The sequence below is a fragment of the Paramisgurnus dabryanus genome, chromosome 4 (genome assembly GCF_030506205.2).
Source record: "Paramisgurnus dabryanus chromosome 4, PD_genome_1.1, whole genome shotgun sequence".
Lineage (NCBI taxonomy): Eukaryota > Metazoa > Chordata > Actinopteri > Cypriniformes > Cobitidae > Paramisgurnus > Paramisgurnus dabryanus.
Window position 1 is genome coordinate 638927 of NC_133340.1, and position 18332 is coordinate 657258.

Consider the following 18332-nt stretch of genomic DNA (forward strand, 5'->3'; position numbering starts at 1 on the left):
GCCATCTTGGTATACCCAACCGTACCCAACCGGCAGAGAGCGTCATTGACTTCCATTCAAAATCATGATCAAAATTTACCCCTTTACAGCGTATCAGTTACACAAGGTTAAATTTTAGGATATGTGTACGTTGATTATGTGTTAATTCTGGTGTTATTTGTAATGTTTATGTTTTAATCGGGCAGGATAATGGATTTATAAAAAACCGTTAAGGTGAGTGTGTCTGTTGCATTTGTTAATGACACGGGTAGGCTATAAATAAAGTTTGTTTTGACATTCAGCTACACCGTGACGGTCAGCGTTATTTCTCTAAATAAGTTTAGGTAACTTGTAAGTTTAGATAACATAATTACAAAACTAGCAAATTATTGCATGCACATACGGTACAAAGCATGATTATTTATATAGATTTCAGAATGAGTACGTTTATTGTCATTAATACTAAATATGCTGCGGTCTGTCTGCTGATCTGATACTAAAGATGAATGTATGATTAAAACGCAAAACGTACAACTTTCAGTAAATAACTATTTACATGCTTTGGACATTTGTGTTGTAAAAATGTACAGGGTAACTTCACATATAAAAACGAAGACGAGTAAAGGGATGTTTATCATTAAAATCTGATTACGTCCATTGATTTAATAGAACGTTTGGGTATACCAACATGGCGGCGCGGTGGCTTCACAAGTGTGACGTCATGCGCAATTCAGTCATTTATATAGATCAGTGGTTCCAGCAGATAATTTAGATTAGAAAAAAATTATCATTTTAATATGACGACTTGGGAGCAATAATTCCAAAAGAATATCTAAAATTGTAGAACTGTATTATGAGTGCCATCAAGACAAATAAAAAGTAGATCATTAGAATAATGAAGCAACATAACAATTAACAATTTATTGCTGATAATGCTCAGGGTTTTAAGGGGTATCATAAAACATAAATCCAAATATCTTTGATTTGCTGAAGCATGTTGCAATTCACTTCTACAAATGACATCCTGACCACGCCACTGTGTGATGTCGTATGAAACTACCTACCCAAGCGATAATGTTTTGATGTGGATGCAATCCTTGTAAGCCGTTTTGGCAGAAACAAATGCACATTTTTACTTGTGGAACAAACTTAAACGTATGCTTTTAATAGTACAATATACATTTACATGTCAGAAGATCAAGAAAAATTGTGTGACCACTGCAACTACAAAGCACTACAATTAATTATCCCCACCCTCCCACCCCAAAAAAAACTCCTACAATTGGTTAGACCAGGCATGTTACATTAATGTTTTAAAAAGTATAACATAGCAGTGTTTACCCTCTTGAGACATACATAAAAATAGCTTGCTTAGGTCTCAGCACATTAAAAAAGGCATTTATACAAAGTTCACATCACCTGATTTTCACATGATTTCAAATACAACTCAGAAAACTTACATAGTATAAAATGTTTAATTCTCAAACCAACCGACAAACAACCAAAATTAACAAAAGTAAAAACACACCCACACCAATCCTCTGGATCAATAAAATAGTTGCACAAATGGAGAAGAGGGGTGAATAGGCAATATCTTCTTAAAATAAAAGGACAGTTCTCTCTTCCACTGTCGCAGAAACAACACTGAGACACACAGGGAGAACTGGATGACAGCCATTTCACATACTGCTCATCTCGACTGCTCAACTAGAGAAAGAGAGACCAAACGGTTACAAAAATGGACAATGGCGATGACAAATATAAATGGTTTATCAACAAGATATTTTGCGCTTACTGTAAGTGGAGATGTCAATCTCCTCAGGCAACTCCGCTACGTTGACTTCAAATCGGTCCTGTACGTCATTCAGGGTTTTTGCATCGGTTTCATCCGACACAAAGGTTACAGCTAATCCTTTTGTGCCAAACCTACCAGCACGAGCCACCTAAAGAGGACAACATAAGAGTACGCATTAACATTTGACATGCTTAATATTTGACAAATTACACCTGAATTTGAAAGTGGACTTCAGTTCTCAAACCATTTTTTTTTTTTTTTGGAACTCGATCATAACACAGTCTATGTGTGCCTACTTTTCATTTTATCCAACATATTTCTTAATCAAAATTAAATGTAAAATAAAGTTTTTTATTTTATGAGTCCAAGTAAAGAAAATGCAGATCACCTCCACAAATTGAGCCTGTGCAGAGTTTTACATACTGTAGAATCAGAAAGATATATAAACTTCTTGACTTTGAATTAAAGGAGGGGTGCATGATTTTTGAAAAACACTTTGGAACAGGGAGTCGGGGCCGAGTGCCAAAACACACGTAGCTAATCAGCAGTAAGGGGTGTGTCTACTAACCGACATCGTTGCGTATGTGTGGGGCGGGTCTATCAAAAGCAGGTCCAGATTCTATTGGGGTAAGGGCGTGTTTATGTGGTTTCAAATATCAACATTGCTTTCAGAGATCATGCACCCCACCTTTAATGGTGTTTTTATGTCCGATGCCGATACAACAGAAATGTAATTACAGTAAATGAGGCGCAAACAGAAAATTAGGGAAACTACTTAAAATATATTTATTAGACATGATGCGGATCTGACACTTTGCAAACCAGAGTGTTGTTGTGTGTAACACAACATAATGTCATGTTAAAAAGTGAAGGATTGGTCATTGTCTGTCAGACTTGGCTTTACATCGGAGCGTCTTTTCATAACAAAAACCAAATCACGAATTTAAGTTACAGAAAAATGTACGGGCCGATACTTCTGTTACTTAAATGTGTGATTTGTTTTTGTAACGAAGAAGCTCTGATGTAAAGCAGATGCAGATAATAAAAAAATAAAAAAAATATCAGCCACTGCAATAGAATGGTCTATTACTACTTTGAATGCATGGGTTACTATAGCCCTTTTCACACAGAAATTCCGTAAAATACACGTAAAATGCATCCTGGATTTTTCCGGAATAGTTAGATTTTTTTTTCATTCACACTGCCAAGTTTACCCGGCATGTGACGGTCCCGGAAGACACGCGACCTATTGAAAGTCCCGCCCTCTCTTCTACGCAGCGTCTGAAGTTTGCATATTATATATTATTTCTCTCTCCAGAAACAACTCGCGTGCATTTTTGTTTATGATAAGACTACAAAGGAGCGCGTGAACGCACATTTCTATGCTCGTGAATGATCTCAGCTTCAGAGTGGATATTTGACAAGCTCCCTGATTTCCCTGCTTTGATACAGTTTTCAGACATTTCTCATCGTGATTGTTTATATGCATTTAAAACCCGCATTTTGAGGAGCTGAACGATATTGTTGGGATGACATGCAGGTATTTTCGTTTATTATAGCTCAAATGAGCACGTGACGCGATATTCTTTTATGCTGCTGAATGATCTCCGTTTCAACGCAGTAAGTAACGAGCTAACTTACCTGATATCTGCTTCAGTCCAGTTTGCTGACATTTCTCGTAGTGAATGTTGTAAATCCCTCATTTTAAAGAGTTGAACCAACTTCATGTTGCCATGACACGCGCGTCCTCACTACGGCACGTGCGTCATTGTTTATGCGTCTCATATATCATTTCCTGATAACTGCTTCAATCTAGTTTGCAACATTTCTCATGGTGAATTTTTATATGCATGTTATCTCTCGTTGTAAGGAGCTGAACCATAACTTGTGTTGTGATGATGACGCGCGCGTCCTCACTTCGACACGCCCATTACTGCATTCTTGCGGCTTCTTGTTCACACAGAGGGTTACCCGTGTATCTTACTAGGTCCTCTTTCCGGCAACGATCCCAGAAGATTAACGGAACGAGTTTTTGTTCACACAGACGCTTGTCTGGCAATTTTACGGGTATTTTCTGGGACCAGAGGTCTGTGTGAAAGGGGTTTATGTTTTGCAATCGCTTCAACAATATTATGGTTTAATTTTCCATGAATTGTGTAGCTCTAATTTTTTGTATTCTTAGACTCTGGGTTGGGCTGTTATTTGACTGTTTAAATGAGAAGTAGAATGCTGTAGTGTATATGTACCCTATGCAAATATGTGTCGGAGTCCTCAGGCATGTCATAGTTAAAAACAATGTTAACACGCTCAATATCCATCCCACGACCAAACAGATTTGTAGCCACCAGAATTCTCCTTTGGAAGTCTTTAAACTGTTGATACCGAGACAATCTGTGGGAGACAAAATGAAAAAGTGAAAACAAATAAGGGACTTTTTTGCATTAGGCAAAGCACCTAAAAGGAAGGGGGTGATGTCACTACAGCCTCAAACACAATTGCAATATAGCAAAATGAAGACATCTAACAAGTTCAAGCACTTTACTTCTATGCTATAAGACGACTCTGGCAAGGAAGCGTTTACTCTTAATTGACGAGTTAACTTGTCAGTGGTGGGGAAAGAGTTAAAACACTCTTCTATTTATGATGGAAATACAGATTGCAGGGAAAAAAACACTTTTATTCACCAGGTGGGGCTCTTACCTGACTTATAAAACCTGGAAGTATTTCCTTAGGGCAAACAGTTGAAACTCAGTGTATGTTTTGTGGATCGCTCCTTCAAAATGCAATCATTTCCTAATATATATTGTATGTTCGTATATATTTTAGGGATGCACCGATACCACTTTTTTGGAATACGAGTACGAGTACTTGCATTTCAGTACTTGCCGATACCAATACTGAGTACTTAATAAAAAAACATGATTTAAATTTACAGGTAACAGCTTTAGTCATATAATTTAACAAAAAAACAAAGGACTAGTTTTCCAGTTTGTTGTAAACTCTGCCTCTTTGGACAACACAAGAGGCATTAACCCCTTACACGCCGCTCAAACATAAACATTTCTCAGACCGTGGTATCGATTCCAGGTTTTGGGGGACTTTAAACGAGTACTTTAGAAAACTTGGTATCGAGGCCGATACCCGATACCAGTATCGTATCGGTGCATCCCTAATATTTTTTAAAAAAGAACATTCATTTTGGTAATGGTAAGATGTTATGATCATTCAAACTATTTTAAATGTTAAGTGACTACAATGCCTACGTCTCACCTCTCTTCCTGAGCCATGCCTCTATGGATAGCGATGGCAGGGAAATTCTGTTCAACCAACAGCTGAGACAGAGCTACACAACGGGGAACTGACTTCACAAATATCACCACCTGCAATACACAGAAGCACAGTTGATGTGATATAGGTTATGTTGATAAGGGTTAGGACAATCCCATCAGAAAAATCTGACAATCTGCTCAATGTACCAGGCACGGAGTAAAAGAAAAAAAGTGAAAGTTACCTGATTGAACTCAAGAACGTCAAGTAGGTCAAACAGTTTGCGGTTCTTCTCACTGTCCTTCAGTTTGACGTAGTATTGCTGAAGACCATGTAGGGTCAGCTTGGTCTCATCATCAACAAACACCTCCATTGGCTGAAAGAGAAAGGAGAAGATTTATAATCAACAACATCTTGTCTCTCAAGGTCACGTTTCAAATGCCGCCCGATTTGAATTCACAAAAACTGTATACAAAATGTTTAAATACTACTAGGGGTGTAAAAGAACACTAAAGTTACAGCTCGGTAAGCAAGAGGTCACAGAACGGTACAACAGGATAAAGCAACGACTACCAAGTGCTAGATTTCTTTTCATTCATTTTATACAGACAGCAATCCAAATTAATTTGTTCTAGTTGGCACCATTTAGTCCCCCTTTGAGATACAGTATAGACTTTTTAGTGTATTAAGGATGCACTTTTATCAGCTGTACAGAAAAAATGGCCTAGGTAAAACTACAGTTATATATCTGTTAGGGGTGGAATGGTTCTCGGGAAAAATACAAACCTCCCTCGGGTCAGTACGTATATAATCTGCGGCTCATCAACGCATTTATAACGAGTGTTTTATAATGAATGCGAAGCTCCGCTAAGCCCTGCATGACTGCAGATACAGAGCGCCCGCTCACGTTCATCACAGCTAGAAGTAATGCAGAGCTGTTTAACTGTATTGTATGTCAATCACTTGATGAAACTGCACGTGACAAGCCGTTAACATCATTTAAGTTTGCTGCTGTGTGCATCCAGACAGTAATGCTCAAAATGTGAAGAAATAAAACCTGTGACTGTAAACATTGCTCGGTGCATATTCACAGGCTACAACAAATACATTACACTTTTGACAAGTCCGGCCACAAGTTTAATTGCAAGCGCCGAAACCCTTAACACAGCCACTGCACTCCATACTGTAGGTTATAATAATACTAGCAGACGCGTTAATATTTTTTATTGCCAAACTTGTGCAGCCCTTCTGCAGATGAAACTCGCATCACAACTGGGAACGAACTTTGATGTCACCGGTCTGCACAGCATACAGTTGTAAACACGTATTCATCATCAACTGCATGCACCAAACCATGACGTCCATACCATGACTGTTCAAGCACGAATAAATCTACCATTACATCCTTAGTACAGCAGTTTTAAATCATGTTCCTGGGTACCCAGTGCTCTTCACATCTCTGATCAGTAGTTCATTAGGCATGTTGTAAGGTAGGCAAAATATACAAAATGTGCAAAGCAGTGCGTACCCAGAAACATGTCCTCGAGGACCCCTTCCCAGAAAGTTTAAGATGTCTCCTCATTTAACACACCTGATTTAACTCATCAGCTTGTTTACCATTTCAGAAGGAGGCTGACAAGTTTAATCTGGTGTTTTAAATAAGGAGACATCTAAAACTTTCTGGGAAGGGGGCCTCGAGGATCAGGATTGGGAAGCACTGCCCTAATACAAACATAGGAATGGAGTAAAAACAGGAGTACTCACATCTTGCATGAACTTGCGACAGACCGGCCGGATCTCTTTGCTTAGTGTGGCGCTGAACATCATGCATTGCTTCTCGTGGGGGGTCAGTCTGAAGATATCCTGGACATCCCGTCTCATATCTAGCACGCAAACACAGAGAATTAGATTTCTTAAATTCTGTATTAGAATATCCTCCGTTTATGTACTCATGTATTACAATGTAAGATATAAACAACATTCCTTGCATAAACCTCACATAAAACACAGCAGAAGAAAGGAGTTATTAAAAAAAAATAAAAATCTAAAGCGAAGTATATGACAGATAATAAAATAATGTTTATTGCCAGTGCTCAAGCAGTCATTTTGCAACCGGGCATACAGGTGTGTACATAAGTTAGATTAATTGTAGTGAATTGTTTGGATTTACTTTTTTCCACAGCCAGAACAGCACTTTTCAGAACAATTGTCTTTATGGTCAAAACACAAGCTGAACACAAACGACAATTTATTTTTTCATAAAGATCCTTCACTTAACGTATATAACGTCTTTAACGTTTCATCGGGGACGATGTATGATGTATATACCTGGCCCGAAGTTAAAAGGCCCATGGCATGAACATGTTAGCATTGCCACTTTGTAGGTATGAGCAAAAATTAGGTAATTGAAATGTATCCCTCCTTATGATGTCATAAGGAGCTCTTATTATAATAATACCACCCCCTTAATATGCACTTTCCAACCACAGCACTGCCATTTAGTGCAGAGAGACAGATAAAAAAAATAATTGACAGCAAAATTGAGTTTGAATTGCATTAAACCACCATCATGGTGATCAATGTTTGCACTTCATCTGCTCATTTGCATTTTAAAGGACACACCCAAAACGATACATTTTTGCTCACACTTACAAAGTGGCAATGCTAACATGTTCATGCCATGGGCCCTTTAACTTCTACTCTGTGTTTGTTTAACGCTCTGGCTAGTGGCTAAACTGACCTCTGGAACAAATACCTTTCAAAAATAAAAAATGTCTCAGTTTCCTAAGACGAGGGGAGATGGCAAGCATGGATCACTACTGTGCAAAGAGAATCCAAGCACGAATTAATGCATCTTTAGTTAATATTCTTTTTTATAACAATCTTGACAATCTTTCTAAATGATGGTAATTCACTTGCATATACAGGATTTCCCTGTATTCAGATGCTGCATTCACGTATTTACATTACAACAATCCAAGATGCAAAACCGGGCAAACTTGCTCACACTCACAGAGTGCAAAACCAAACCCCATTCATTCGCCAATCAGCCCTGATCCTTTATCTCCTCTCTCATCCTTATTTGCGCCGTTCCGCTGTCACGCGTGTGATGTGTAAAGGCGGCAAATCTAAACGCATAGTCGGTTTACATGGTGGATTTGAAGCGGCAATTTTCACACAAAAGAGAGAGAAAAAAAGAGTTTCTCAATCGGAAGGCTGCAGCCTCAGTAGGTCGCATATGCGGGCTGCATACGTCATCAAGCCTGGTTTAATAAAGTTAACTAAGCATTACATTCGCAAGTCATAAACATATTACAACAATTTACGATTAACTAAGAATAAGAGTCAACTTTAAAATTGTTAATATTCTGAAATAAGACCATCTTTCATGACGTCTGCAGCTTAGAAATGCATCCTCCGGAGGCTACAGCCTTCAGATTGAAAAACGGCCTTTGTATTACTGCCACAAGTTCCCCACCAAAAAGGGTTTTTAGCACAAGGGAGCATTGTAACATGCCTACACTCCTCCTTGAAGCCTCAAAATATTGATAGTTTAGTGTTTTTAAGGTGCCATTTATTTTAATTATTTTTATTTATTAATGTCAACATTCTATTGTTTTTGTTTAACAGCTAACAAATTTGTAAAATAAGGAGAAAAGACTTAAGACAATTTATTATAAAGTCCTGTGTAGCACATTTTTTATTTGAGTGCAATAAATGTGAGAGAATCATGATCTCATATCCCATGGAGAAAAAAAACTTAATTCACATTTGAGCAAGAATCGTTCAGCCCTAATTTCTGATTACAAGCTAAACAAATTATCTAGTCTAGAGGGACTTGGTTATAGATTCTTGCCGGAAGTCTACTGAAAGTTATGTTTGGACCACAAAAGCCGGATGTTTGTTGTTGCCGTTTAGAAATTAATCGCTTTCAATGGTGTCAGTTTTTAAGTGGCATCAAAAACTGGTAAGTAACAACCCTTTAGCTCTTGTGCAAGACAACAATTGAAGATCTCAGATTAGGCTTGGGCGGTATCCAAATTTTGATACCATCAAACCGCCTCCCTATTTTACCCCGGTATACGGTATTACCGTATATAATAATTAAAAAATTATGACGTAATCAGACGGCTTCACTATAATGTTGGCTTGTGCCTAAACCCTTTAGAAACTGAATACCAAACACTAATACTGAAACAATAACAAAATAACCTGCACAACAATATTAACAACTTTTATTAGCAACAACTAGCAGTTTATGAAAAAAGTTAAATACTAAGCTCAAACAGAATTAACCAGTTGTCGGTTAAAAAAGTGATCTCTAAATTAGGCTATTATAGACAGTGGACTAAACGCGACTACAGTTAGCCATCTCATTCCAATTTCCAGGATATTTTTGTGTGAAGTGAACAAATCCCTCACACTCAATTTTTCACAACTTGCCTGTTTGTACTTATAAACCAATAAAAACATTTGGCGCAAGGTCACGGCATTTGGGTTCTGGCGCAAGGTCACGGCGTTTCGTGCACTCGCGTTGCATCAAGCTAAAATTTAATCAAAGCAACAGTCTCAGACTTGAAGAAAATTGCTGAACATTTAAACCTATTTTCTGCACATTCCACCATATTTTAATGAAATAAAGTCCTCTTTCTGTTAACTTTAATTTCTGCATATTCCAGCAAATAAAATAAAAATATTTTTTGTAAAATCCAGCAATAAAATATTTAAAACGAAAGTCTTTCCTGGTTGTATTCAGAATTATTAACATTCACGTCTTTTAACAGTAAAGTGCAGATTAAGTTTTTTTTTTGTAAATCATTAGACATTTTTACCACTTAATTAGGTTTTGCTTTGTAGAAAGCCTTTCTTTAAAGTGAATTTCGTTTTGTATAAATTGTGTCTTAATTTTAATAAATGTTTTATCAACCAATTGCACGTATTTAATAAATTAAAAGCAAATATAGTAGACAATATAATAACCATGACATGGAGGCGCCGACACGGCGCGTTCGCTTGCATTGCATTGTTAACTAGAACGCACGGACCTCATCATAAATAAATGAAACTCATACATCAGCATTTAATATCTTTGCTGCATTTTTCTAAAACAGACAAGGGCTTTCTCGCGGCTTGCATCAGCAAAGCATTGCATCGTCCATGTTGCACTTAACAGAAGTTAACACTTGTCTTTTTGAAAAATAAAAAAGTAATAATAATTATACAAAAGAGTTGTTCTAGTCGTTATTAGAAGGCAGTTAGACCTGCCTTGGCGGTGCGTCTTTAATGCATTCTGAAGGTGCCTGTTTTATCGTTTTGCAGTCTATTAGGCAACATTCCGCATAAGATGGGTTTAGATTTGGAATTACATTACATCTACATTTTAGTGCTAACTGATAAGGTGATGATGATCATCATCTTTCTTTATTATTTTTAGCACTACCTCAAACTTAAGCGCCGTCTCTCCGGAGCTGTCATTTTCTTAAATAAGCCGTGGCAGTGTTTCAAATGAGCTTCTAATAAGACAAACGCCTTTATTTTCCACGCGATCACCTTACCAAAACCATTGAAACTAAGGAGTCATTTGTCCTCTGATTACATACAAGCAGCATACAAGCTCCTCGGCGACACGTTTGCGGGAATCATGTTTCGCATGAGCCGGAGGCAGAGCAGCAGAGAGATGCGACAGAGTTGCGAAATTGCAGGCGCGGCTCGAAATGGCTGTTATTTCAAACAGCGTAACTTGTTTTAAACTAATCAGTTAATGGCTCGGTGGTCGTTGAAGAAAATGTTTAGTTTTCGCCATCCCTAATTTAATATTTAATCCTTGTCTGCTATATAAGTTCATTGTTTTTTTTTAAAGGCCGGTATGGCGGTATAGCAATTGATACCTTTGCTATTTTTAGATCCCGCGGTATACCATATTACCGTATTACCGCCCAAGCCTATCTCAGATGCAAAACCCTCAAGTGCATCAGACATTTTATCTTAATTTTAATGTCAACTTAAGTATTTCTGAATGGCCTGAGGCCAGAAAAGTAGATTTTAAGTGGAAGTTTTTAATAAACGGATCATACGTGTCAAGAGCATTTTGTTTATATCATCATCTCATTTTATGAAGGTGGCACTGACGATTTCGCGTCTGAGCTCTTCAATTGTAAAAGTCAGAATAAACAAAAATATACAAACCCAGCTGCTCCAACATCTTGTCACACTCATCCAAAACAAAGTGCTTGACATTTTTGAGGTTAAGTGTCTTGTTGCGAATGAGGGCGAGGATCCTGCCTGGTGTTCCCACCACGATGTGAGGGCAGTTCTTCTTCAACACGTCTTCGTCGTTCTTTATGGACAACCCACCAAAGAAGACAGCACACTTAACGTTGGACATGTACTTGGAGAAACGCTCATACTCTTTACTGATCTGAAAGGCCAGTTCACGTGTGTGGCACATAACCAACACAGAAACCTGAGCAGAAAACAAATATGAAATTAGGTTGATTTTCATACCACTGACAAGAACATCTACAACTACATCTTTAACTGAATCAAGGCAAAAGTCTGAATTATAGTCAGTCACACAGACACAGATAAATATGACTGAGAGCCTACCAATGTTATATACACATTTAATCCTTAGTGCATCTTTAATAAACTCAATCTCAAGCAATATAATATAGAAACAGGCATACATCTGCTTTTGCACAGATTTTTTTACATGTCAAAAACCTCTGTACACTGCTGTATGAAAAAACAATACTAATCCCGCCCTATACTTTTGACAGATTATTATCTTTAGGGGCTGGACACACCAAAACTTTTAAACGCGGCTGAAAACGCCTTGACGATGCCGAATGCCAGCTGTTTTTCACCTGAGTGCCAGCTTTCTTCAGCTGAGCGCTTTGGTAGCTGTGATACTTCAGCTGCGAGCCGGTTGGTTGCTGTGGTAATGTCCCGCCCCTCCTCCACTGTGATTGGGCGGCCGCGTGAGAACTGACATTGACGAGCAGAGCTTTTCTCCCAAAGTTGAATCTCTTTCAACTCTCGACGCTCAGCGCCGAGCGCAGAAAAATCGCAGAGCGCCGGTTTTCAGGGCGGAAAAAAGCCGCTAGCTGCTGGCTTATTTGAAAAACGCCGAGCTTCCAATGGAAACAATTGAAAACATGCGCCGGCCGCAGTCGTAAAAGTTTTGGTTTACACAACCCCTTAGAATGTTAAAAATAGAAAAATGCCCCCTAACATTGATTAGGTTTAAAAAGTTGTAGGTTTAAATTAAAACACACACCTGCCCATCCACTGGCTCGATTTGTTGGAGTGTTGCAAGCACGAATACAGCCGTTTTTCCCATACCAGACTTGGCCTGGCACAGGATGTCCATACCCAAGATGGCTTGTGGAATGCACTCATGTTGGACTGAGAAGAAAGAAAATTCTCTTTTACACAAATTAAATGATTAAGATAACTCACACAGACGAAGCCAACATCATATAAATGTATAAACGGTTTATATACTCTAAAGAAATCAAAACTCAAAATCAGTTGGTAGAGCAATGCATTACTAGTGCAAAATGTCACTGATTTGATCCAGGAAACAAATATAGTGATAAAATATATGGCTTAAAATTAGAGATGCACCGATTACAATTTTCTAGGCCAATTTCCACTTCTCATTTTGATATACCGGTACAATTGTTTGTCGATTTCTTTCTATGTACTATAATAACAGGATGTACAAACAAAATTCTACTTTTTATCATGAAAAACTTTACTTCCATGTTAAAAGAAATTATTGAACATTGCACCTTTACCCAAACTGCATTTTAGGGCTGTCAAAATGGCTGAACAAGTACATTCGAAATTCGTCCTTGAAAAATAATAAAATTCGAATTATATTCGAATTATAAAGACCTACTTTATCTTGGAGAAAATACTCCTAAAAGCCCACAAGAGGGCGCAGCACAAAGCCCCAATAATAATAATGCACAGCATATTTTTTGTTAAAACGAATGTTATAAACACTACTAATGAAATCAAAATTAACCAGTATAGTTGTGCACCTGTAAATGTACAAAACGAATGCCATACATAGACAATGCATATTAATATAGGGCATTTTATATAAGTAGATAAATTAACGTGTTTCTAATAAAGTATAAAAACGAATTAATCTTTATTTAAGCCAAAATAAGTGGGAAAGATCATTAGTCATTTAAATTTTGTCAAGCTTAAACGCTATTCACAACAACTTATATTATATTTTGTGTGTTCCTTGGTTGAAAATATGTAGAAATATATGCGAGTAATAAAGTACAGAACAAAAATGTTTAACTTACGCGCAGAGCGAAGCCGTTAATAAAGCGTAAAACTCTCCGTAATTAATAGAGGACGTGCTGAAACAGTCGAGTTGGCAGATGATCATCATGTTTATATTTCACGCAGATAATGTAGATGAAAAACTTGCATATCAAATGTCCAGGTGAAAGTCAAGTTTCCAGTCAGTTAAAATAAAGCCACCGCGGCGTTACATTGCAACTCTCTCATATGCGGTGTGGACTCTGTAGATGCACATATGGGTTTAATGTTGCTAAACAAGCAGCTGTATTATGGCACTTTCGTGTTGATCAGTTATTTTAAACTTTAAAACTGCATTTAGAAGCAGACGACACTAATTCTGTCATCTCAGTTAGTTTCACTTTGCGGTTGAATTCCAGTTGATGCTCCAAAAACCAAAGCAGCATCACACAGCCCTTTTAATATTCTGTCCGACTCGTAATCCCCACTGTCTTTTCTTGCTATTTTCAAATGAATAACGCTGGCTTGCTCCGCATAGTTGGCTGAGCCGCTAACGCTCTGTATAACAATCCGCGTCAGTTACGTCATCATCACGTTGCGTGAGCTTCCTGACACAGGTAAAATTCGAATGCAAAGTTTTACGTTCGAATATGCATATTTTTTTTACATTCGACGAATATTCGAAATTCGAATTAAAATTTGACAGCCCTACTGCATTTAAATTAAATGATCTTTTATTAAAAAAAATAAAATGCTTTCAACCTCAATACTGAGATTAATCTTACGTTAGATGTTCACATTTTAGTTGTGACACTAATTGGTGCTTCGGGATAAGCTTGTAATAAGCTGCATGTGTGACATGACACAAGATTAAACAAGTCTAAGTCGTAAGAATGAGTGGCCAGTTACCGGTACGGACAAGCGTAAGATCAACCAATTCCAGTCTCTGGCCAGTCGATCAGTGCATCTCTACTTATAATCCACTGTACATTTTGCACTGTATGTACTGTAAGCTTTGGATAAAAGCAGGTGCCAAACATACAACTGAAAATGTACTGTAGTACAAAAGTCATTCATTCTCACCCTCAGAAGGATGTTCAAAACCACAGTCAACAATAGCACGAAGCAGCTCTGGTTTTAGGAGGAAATCACGGAATCCAGAGCTGTGAATGGAGACGTAGGAGCCCTTAACCTCCTTCTTGCCGGTGGGGGCAGCACTGTCTGCGGCGGTCTGTGGCTCCTCATCCTCCTCGTAGTCCAACAGCTCATTGTCAACATCGTTTTCGGCCATGGTAACTTTGGTGGCAACAACCATGTAAAAAGAGAAAATTAATATTTTCCTTGTCTGGAATGTACATGTAAATAACAAAACTAAAATGATATAGAATATTGAATTAATATGTGGGTCTACAAAAGGAGGTGAAATTGACATCAAAAGCGATGCAATACCATTTAAAATGAACAATCCTTAAGCCTGGAATATAGTTAGTATTTTTACAGGTCTTGAGAATTAAGTGTAGTTGGATGCACAGCCTTGCAAAGCATAGTTCATTTTATTGACTTGACGAAGACAGCTGTACGAGACCCACGCATTACGACAAATTGCAATACCTCTCCCGGGCTCCATAAACCTGTACACGCATGCATAACCTATTCATACAAAGTATGAATAGTTACAAATATCCAGCAGTGTGCGTACGGTATGAGCTAAGGCTGTGACAATTTATCGCCATTCATTCTAATAACGCCTGTCTGATATTAATTCTAAATCGCAAAGGCGATATTATGCACAGCTCTTTCATGTATTATGGATCTTTGCGATAGGGGGCGGGGCCATGCTCGGTGACTCTAGTGCGTCATCTAGCCACTAGGGCTGCACGATTAATCGAAAAAGAATCACGATCTCGATTCATACATATAGGCGATCTTCATTTTAAATGACGGCGATTCACTTGCATTTACAGTATTTCCCTGTATTCAGTTTCTGCGTTCAAGTGTTCACGTATTTACATTACAACAACCCAAGAATAGCAGTCAAACTGTCTAACACACACTCATACAGGGTAAAACCAAACCCTATTCATTCACCAATCAGACCCGATCGTTTCTCTCCTCTCTCTCATCTCATTTGCGGCGTTCCGCTGTCACTCGCGTGACGTATAACAAGGCGGCAGACCTAAACACAGTCGTTTACTTGGTGGATCTGGAGCGGCAATTTTCACAAAAAAGAGAGGATAAACGAGTGTCACTGTGGAAAATCCTTAGCCTGGTCCAACCAGACTCTCGTACATTCATTTCATTTGTACAGAGAGTCTGGCCACGCTCCATTGGAAAGCGTTACTTCCGTTAAGGAGGGTCCATTGTTGAAGTTTAAAACTATTGGATCTGCCCAGAGTACTCAGGATCTGCCAAAGCCAATCGCTAACGTGAGGTCGTGACGTATATCATGCACCGAAACCGGACGGAAACAACAAGTCAGAATAATCAGACAAACAAAACTTAGCAAACCTGGTTCTTGCTCCGGCTTTAACTTCTGTATATTCGGCAGTTTTGCAACAACGGCCCGAATAGCTTTTCTCACGTCTTTCTCCGCTGCCATTACTGAACTACAACTCAAACTGACGCGCGACCTCAACGTCATCGTTCTTAGCCACCCCCATCTGTTCGCTGATTGGTCCTGCAGATTTTTGCAGGAGAAAACGAAACTCTATAGAGAAATCCCAGACGTACTGCTGAAGGGAAATGAAAATTAAGCGGAAGCACGTAGGAGGGCGGAGCCAGGCTAGAAAATCCTGGTGGCGACGGAGAAAGTGAAGATGCAACAACATTGGTTTCTAAAGAAGGCAAGGAAATTATTTACCTCAGGCTGCGGACGTTTCTAAATCGGAAGGCTGCAACCTCAGGAGGTCGCATGCAGGCTGTATACGTCATCAAGCCTGGTTCATTTGAGTTAACGGAGCATTACATTCGCAAGTCATTAACATACTTCAACAATTTATTATTAACTAAAAATATTAGTCATCTTTATAACGTTAATTGTTAATATTCTGAAATTAGACAGTCTTTATGATGCGCAGTTTAGAAATGCGACCTCCAGAGAGGCTGCAGCCTTCACATTGAGAAACGGCCTCTTTGCATTCCCCATTAGAAAGGGTTTTTCGCACGAGGGGAACATTGTTACATGTCTGCGTTTCTCTCTGATGCCTCAAAATGTTGATCTTTTAGTCTTTTAAAGGTTTAACGTTAGTGTTTTTAAAGTTTTAAGGTTGGCCAGTTTGATAGTACACTCTTAAAACGAATGTGTTAAATTAACACATCTTGTGTCTAGTTAAGGACAACACATCTAGTGTGTTGTCCTTAATTTAACACATCTCTGTGTTATTTTTGGAACAACACACGTTGTGTTGTTTTAACACATCTTGTGTTGTCCCTTTTATTTTTTATGAACTTAAATGACACATAATGTGTTAAAAACAACACATAATGTGTTAAATATTTTAACACAAAATAATGTGTTAAAATTAACACATCCTGGATGTGTTAATTTTAACACACTGTTTTGTGTTAAACTATTTAACACATTATGTGTTATTTTTAACACATTATGTGTCATTTTGTGTTGATTTTGAGTTCATATAAATAAAAGGGACAACACAAGATGTGTTAAAATAACACAAAGTGTGTTGTTCCAAAAATAACACAGAGATGTGTTAAATTAAGGACAACACACTAGATGTGTTGTCCTTAACTAGACACAAGATGTGTTAATTTAACACATTTGTTTTAAGAGTGTACAAAAAGCACAGGTGCAATTTAACAGCTAACAAATTTTAAATTATTCTAAATTTTAAGGGGTCTAAAATATGAAAAAGAGACTTTTAAGAAACGTTATTATAACTGAAAGTCCTGTAGCACATTTTTTAGTTAAGTGCATAATAAATGTTTTTGTTAAAATAAAGAGAATCGGGTGAGAGAATCGGGATCTCAATTCCCATGGAAAAAATCGGGATTCACATTTTAGCTTGAATCGTGCAGCCCTACTAGCTACCGTTTAAGCCCCGCCCAAATAATCCTGAACACAAATGTGATAAACTGTTTAACGTGTTAGCTCCACTATTCAGTACTAACATACATTGTTCAGTCTTGGTAACATGTTTCAGCAAAACATTTATAATGCCTTTAAAACTATTCTCTGAAAAGACTTTACACAGGCTTGAAACACGACAAAAATGCCATCTATGTATATAGCTCAATAGGTTTTGAAAAACTAGAATGGGGACTAGTGCTTAGTTCATTCAGAACTCTCTTACCATTTATTTTATTATATTTCATGACCTCTTAAATGAAACGTTTACAAGCACCCGTTTACAAATGCCACATACAGTAAAACGCGTTGATTTATAGAAAAACTGATACAGGCCGGTAAACTATCTAAAACCTGCCCCGATTGAATCGATCGCCTACCGCAGCGTGTCCAGACAAAAGAGCCGCCATTCATTGTATCAGCCAAACCGACGTTTTGACTAAAATAAAATAAAAATGTCTTGCCTTAAAATACCATATACGTTTACCATTACTTCGAAATCGAGCTGTGCTGATAAAATTATGAAATCTATAACTATTCTTACATAAATCAGTTTCGTGTTTAGGCTTCGAGTCCTAAAGGCTGCAGGACTAACGTACAGAAACGCGAGGTCTCCACAACTGTCCATTTCTTCCTTTAGAGTTCTAAATTAGGCTCCGTTATCATGTTCAACTAGGACATTTGAGCTATTAATTATAGTACATCACAACAAACCGAAGATAAAATACACAAATAAAACATCATTTACCTTTAGATGCTGATAATGAACGTCGCCACTCGCAAATCGTGTAGTTAGGCCTTGAAGTTTATAGCGCTACCCGGATATGAAAACGCAGCGCTCCCATTGGCTGAATTCAGAGTCAATAATACTTCGCTGGTTGGGGGCGGGTTTAAGAGGATTTTTTGAAATCCCGCTTTACA

The 18332-nt window shown here is 38.0% G+C and overlaps 2 protein-coding genes across 2 annotated transcripts in view; one reads left to right on the forward strand and one right to left on the reverse strand.

The window, feature by feature from the left end:
- Positions 1-18332, forward strand: part of LOC135785885 (adipose-secreted signaling protein-like) — a 260005-nt gene that overhangs the window by 133535 nt on the left and 108138 nt on the right. The window lies entirely within an intron of this gene.
- LOC135785877 (ATP-dependent RNA helicase DDX39A-like) lies at positions 1441-18269 on the reverse strand. Its single transcript, XM_065295502.1, has 10 exons — positions 18160-18269; positions 14411-14623; positions 12321-12448; positions 11228-11504; positions 6806-6924; positions 5286-5417; positions 5045-5154; positions 4021-4165; positions 1775-1922; positions 1441-1686 (listed from the first exon to the last, which is right to left on the reverse strand). The coding sequence occupies exons 2-10, from the start codon at positions 14616-14618 to the stop codon at positions 1670-1672; spliced, it is 1284 nt and encodes a 427-aa protein (XP_065151574.1). The 5' UTR covers positions 14619-14623; positions 18160-18269; the 3' UTR covers positions 1441-1669.

Coding starts and splice junctions, on each gene's coding strand:
- LOC135785877 (XM_065295502.1), bottom strand. CDS start 14,618: ATGGCCGAAAACGATGTTGACAATGAGCTGTTGGACTACGAGGAGGAT. Junction 5,155..5,285: donor ACGTTCTTGAGTTCAATCAG/GTAACTTTCACT, acceptor TGTGTATTGCAG/GTGGTGATATTTGTGAAGTC. Junction 1,923..4,020: donor CCGACACATATTTGCATAGG/GTACATATACAC, acceptor TGTCCTCTTTAG/GTGGCTCGTGCTGGTAGGTT.